This window comes from Nicotiana sylvestris, chromosome 9 (genome assembly GCF_000393655.2).
Source record: "Nicotiana sylvestris chromosome 9, ASM39365v2, whole genome shotgun sequence".
In the NCBI taxonomy this organism is placed as follows: Eukaryota; Viridiplantae; Streptophyta; class Magnoliopsida; order Solanales; family Solanaceae; genus Nicotiana; species Nicotiana sylvestris.
The window spans coordinates 121499938-121505507 of record NC_091065.1 but is presented as its reverse complement, the minus strand read 5'-3'; the positions used below and the strand labels follow the sequence as shown (position 1 = coordinate 121505507).

The following is a 5570-nucleotide window of genomic DNA, read 5'->3' as shown; positions in this document are numbered from 1 at the left end:
GAAGCACTGCAAGCCACGAATAAAGCACTCCAATCAGGGGCATATCGAAGATAAGAGATGTTGGGGAAGTAATGGTGGCCCAGGGCCCAAAAACTTCACTCACCTATCAAACACCTCCACCCACATATCAAATACCTTCACTCACATATCAAACACCTCCGCCCATATATCTAGCATCGTCACCTACATATCAACCTTCACCTCCCAGATATTCCCAACCAGCCACTATCTATCACACCTATAATTCCCAACCATCCCACTTCCAGTCACCACCAACTCGCCAAAATTATCCAAGACCAAGACCAATTTCGACGGTAAGCCACCCGGAAAATATACCGCCATTGCTGAGCCCATCGACCAATTGTATGAAAGGTTAAAGACTGCAGGTTACGTCACTCATATTCCCGCTATGGCACTAGAAAATCCATCCCAATGGGTTGATGCGAACAAAACCTATGCATACCACTCCGGTATGAAAGGGCACACCACTACTGAGTGCCAAACACTGAAAGACAAGATCCAGACACTCACTAACAACAAGGTTATACAAGCAAAGTAAGCCACACCTAATGTCCGCAGAAATCCCCTCCCTAATCATAGAGGTGACGGTGTACATGTTATAGAAACAAATGACGAATAGGACCCTAAGGGACCAATCGGGCTTATCCGAGAAGGCGATGGTTTTGAGGTCGCAGTTACACTTACTCCTATCATGGTTCAGACTCAGGTACCTATTGATGTTGAGGTAACTGCATCAGTTCCATTCGAGGTAGAAGTAGCTCCATCTGCAACCACCCCCGCTGTATTTGAAGTAGAAGTAGTCACACCTTTTACTGTGATAGTGTCAACCACACCCCCATTCAACTCAAAAGCGATACCCTGGGATTATATCGTCGAGGCTTGGAGAAAAGGGAAGACTAATATAGAGGAATCTGACGCCGCACAAGGGATGACTAGAATTGGAAGAGTCTACATACCTGAACACCTGGGAGGTTCAAGTAAGGATGCCATTACTAGGCAACCTATCATTGAGACCAGATCGGATGACTTGTGGAGAAAAGTAAAGGTGAAAGAGTATTCTATTGTTGATCATCTGAACAAATTCCCTGCTCAGACATCTATCCTGTCACTACTATAGAATTCAGAGGCACACAACAATGCCTTGATGAAAGTACTGAGCAAGGCTTATGTACCCAATAATATCACTAGTGGAGAAATGGCCAATATAGTCAGTCAGGTACAACAGAGCCATAAGATTATCTTCCACGAAGATGAGCTGCCGCTCGAAGGTCTAAATCACAATCGAGCATTGCACATTACAGTACAATTTGAAGACATGTTCATTGCTAGGGTCCTGGTTGATGGAGGTTCTAGTCTGAATATTTGTCCACTGGATACCCTGAAAAGGTTGGACAAAGGTTTCCATGAAATACAGACTGGAAGCATAAATGTGAAGGCTTTCGATGGGTCCTAGAGCGCCACGATCAAGGAAATCAACTTTTGCTTGCACATGGGGCCGACTTGGTTCGACGTTGAATTCCAAGTGCTTGACTTACCAGCCTCATATAATCTTTTATTTGGGCTGCCCATGGATCCATGCTGCTGGAGTCGTGCCCTCCACATAACATCATGTTGTAAAATTTGAATAGAACCATCAGAAGGTAATCATTCATGGAGATAGGAGTAACCCCATCTACACTAGTCAAACCATCCCGGCCATTGGACATAGAAGGAGGCTAGGAGGGGAAACTTATCATCACATTGAACGGGTCAATGCCGTCGAGAAGGATAAGTGGTGGAGTAATAAAATATAAAGCATACTAGCATGGTCTGGATACGAACCCAGCAAAGGGTTGGGAAAGAAACTCCAGGGTATCACCAAGCCGGTACGGCTGAAAAATCATGGCACCACCTTTGGGCTCGGATACCAGTATACATGGAAAGAGTAAAGAGAGTGGTCACCTCCATGGCATGGACCGTATTACCCTCTTGAGCAACCGGTACCCCGTTTGGAACAAGCTTTCCATCAGGCAAACACAAAATGGGGAACTGCTGAAGAAGAAACACTAGTTAGGCTGAAGGACCTGTTCTTGGAAAAGGATATAGACTGCAGTGCCATAATTGAGAAGGAGGAGAAGGAAGAAGGCCTCTCCATTCAGACTGTGGCAAAGGGAGTTGTTCTCAGAAACTGGACCGCCACACCATCTCGAGCCCGCCGAGTCCCTAGGTAGCTTGGCAGAATTTATATCCGTTCTAGGCATTTAAATTTTTCCGCAATTTTGTTTTAAAATAAATGCTCGATCCACCGATCCAAGCTTCGTTTGAACAATTTTCTCAATTTTAATCAAATGCATTTATACTTTATCATTACTCATTACTATTTTTATACTTTTTCCCTTTTACAGTGTTATTATTACTTTTCCTGAACCAGTGACTATGACATGTAATGAGGCAACACAACATGAGAATAGTGACTCAGAGGAAGAAGATGAGATACCCGAGGAAATTGTTAGAGAAGTCGAGAATTTTGAGAACAAGCCTAAGTCCAACTTGGATAAAACAGAAACTGTAAATTTGGGAGACGCCAAGACCGTCAAAGAGACCCGCATCAGCATTCACTTGTCACCAACAAAAAATAAAGAGTATATTCGTTTTCTAAAGGAATATGAGGACATCTTCGCATGGTCGTATGACGATATGACCGGTTTGAGCACATCTATAGTAGCTCAAAAGTTGCTTACCAATCCCATGTGCCCGCCAGTCAAGTAGAAACTCAGAAAATTCAAACCAGACATGAGTCTGAAAATCAAGGAGGAAGTTACCAAGCAGATCAAAGCCAAGGTTCTCAGGGTGGTTGAATATCCGACCTGTTTAGCTAACATTGTGTCAATTCTGAAGAAAGACAGGAAGGTCAAAGTATGTGTTGACTATCGGGATTTGAATAGAGAAATTCCCAAAGATGATTTTCCACTGCCAAATATACACATCCTGATCGATAACTGTGCCAAGCATGAACTCCAATCCTTTGTAGATTGCTTCACGCATTATCACCAGATTTGGATGGATGACGAAGATGCAGAGAAGAAAGCTTTTATTACGCCTTGGGGTGTATACTATTACAAGATGATGTCGTTCGGACTAAAGAATGTTGGGGCCACTTACATTAGGGCCATGACAACCATCTTTCATGATATGATACACAAGGATATAGAGGTATATGTGGACGACGTCATTATCAAATCCAAAAGGGCCGCAAATCACATAGCATACTTGAGGAAATTCTTCGACAGGCTCAGGAGGTACAATTTGAAGTTCAACCTCGCAAAGTGTGTGTTCGGGATCCCCACATGAAAATTACAATGATTCATTTTCAGTCGCCAAGGGATCAAGCTAGATCCGACTAAATTCAAAGCTATTCAGGAGTTACTGCCACCTAAAAGCAAAAAGGACATGATGAGCTTCCTAGGGCAGCTCAACTACATCAGCCAATTCATAGCATAGTCTACGGTAATATGTGAACCCATCTTCAAGATGCCAAGGAACAATGCCGAGACAAGTTGGACCGAGGATTGTTAGAAAGCTTTTGACAAGATTAAGGAATACCTGTCCACACTGCCAGTTCTGGTCCCACCAGAACTAGGATAACCTTTGCTACTTTATCTATCCGTGTTAGATGGAGCCTTTGGATGTGTTTTGGGACAACATGATCAGATAGAATGAAAGGAGCAAGCCATATACTACCTGAGTAAGAAATTCACACCTTATGAAGCACGGTATTCTCTGCTCGAACGCACTTGCTATGCTTTGACCTGGACAGCCCAGAAATTGAGGCATTATTTCTGTGCCTACACTATATACCTCATATCCAGGATGGATCCTCTGAAGTACATATTTCAGAAACCTATGCCTACGGGGAAGTTGGCTAAATGGCAGATACTGCTGAGTGAGTTCGACATCGTCTATGTAACTCAGAAGGCAGTCAAGGGACAAGCGTTGGTAGATCACCTCATTGAAAATTCGGTGGGAGGAGAATACGAACCCTTGAAAATGTATTTTCCTGATGAAGAAGTATCATTCGTGAGAGAAGACATTACGGAATCATATGAGGGTTGGAGGATGTTCTTTGACGGAGCCGCAAATTTCAAAGGAGTAGGCATTGGAGCAGTGTTGGTATCAGAAATGGGTCAACACTATCCGGTATCTACTAAACTCAGATTTACCTGCACCAACAACATGGCGGAATATGAAGCCTGCATACTAGGGCTCAACATGGCAGTCGACATGAACATTCAGGAGTTGTTAATGATCAACGATTCAGATTTGTTTGTGCACCAGGTGCAAGGAGAATGGGCTACCAAGAATTGCAAGATATTGTCATATCTGCACCATGTGCAGGAATTGAAAAGGAGGTTCACAAAGATAGAATTCTGACATGTGCCCAGAATTCAGAATGAGTTTGCCGACGCATTATCCACTTTGTCATCATTGATACAGCAACCAGATAAGAACTATATTGATCCCATTCCGGTGAGGATCTATAATCAGTCACCATATTGTGCTCATGTCGATGAAGAAGCAGATGGAAAGCCTTGGTTCCATGACATCAAAGAGTACTTATCAAAAGGAGAATACCCAGAGCATGCAACTCACATTCAGAAACGCACGCTCCGGAGATTGTCAAATCATTTCTTCCACATCAGAGGGAACTTTGTATAGGATAACTCCAGATTTGGGCTTACTAAGATGTGTCAACGCAAAGGAAGCCTTTAAGCTACTTGAGGACGTGCATGCTAGGACCTGCGGGCCGCACATGAATGGTTTCGTTATGGCCAAGAAAATACTCAGGGCAGATTACTTCTAGATGACCATGGAGACAGATTGTATTCAGTATGTCCGCAAGAGCTTTCAATGTCAAGTGCATGCCGACATGATAAAATTGCCACCAAACGAGCTCAATGCAACAAGCTCACCTTGGCCATTCGCCACCTGGGGAATGGATGTTATTGGTCCGATTGAGCCCACGACTTCAAACGGACACCGGTTTATTCTGGTAGCCATTGATTACTTCACAAAATGGGTAAAAGTTGTATCTTACAAAGCCGTAACCAAGAGAGTCGTCGCAGATTTTGTTAAGGATCGTATTGTCTGCCGATTCAGAGTTCTTGAGTCCATTATTACTAACAACGCCGCCAACCTCAACAGTGATCTAATGAAAGCTATATATGAAACCTTCAAAATTGAGCACAAGAATTCCACCGCCTACACACCTCTGATGAATGGAGTCGTGGAAGCCGCCAACAAGAACATTAAGAAGATACTAAGGAAAATGGTAGAGAATCACAAGCAATGGCATGAGAAGCTACCCTTTACTCTGTTAGGGTACCGCACCATAGTTCACACGTCAACCGGGGCAACCCCCTACATGTTGGTTTATTGTACTGAGGCTGTCATCCCAGCTGAGGTAGAGATTCCTTCTCTAAGAATCATACATGAAGCTGAACTCAGCGATGCAGAATGGATAAGGAGCCGCTATGAACAGCTGGCCCTTGTCGATGGAAAGAGAATGGACA

At 43.6% G+C, this 5570-nt stretch overlaps 1 protein-coding gene across 1 annotated transcript; it reads left to right on the top strand.

Moving 5' to 3' along the window:
* Nucleotides 1-2793: 2793 nt before the first annotated feature.
* On the top strand, nucleotides 2794-4716 carry LOC138878146 (uncharacterized). Its single transcript, XM_070157808.1, has 4 exons — nucleotides 2794-2916; nucleotides 3934-4166; nucleotides 4319-4409; nucleotides 4495-4716. The coding sequence occupies exons 1-4, from the start codon at nucleotides 2794-2796 to the stop codon at nucleotides 4714-4716; spliced, it is 669 nt and encodes a 222-aa protein (XP_070013909.1).
* Nucleotides 4717-5570: the final 854 nt, after the last annotated feature.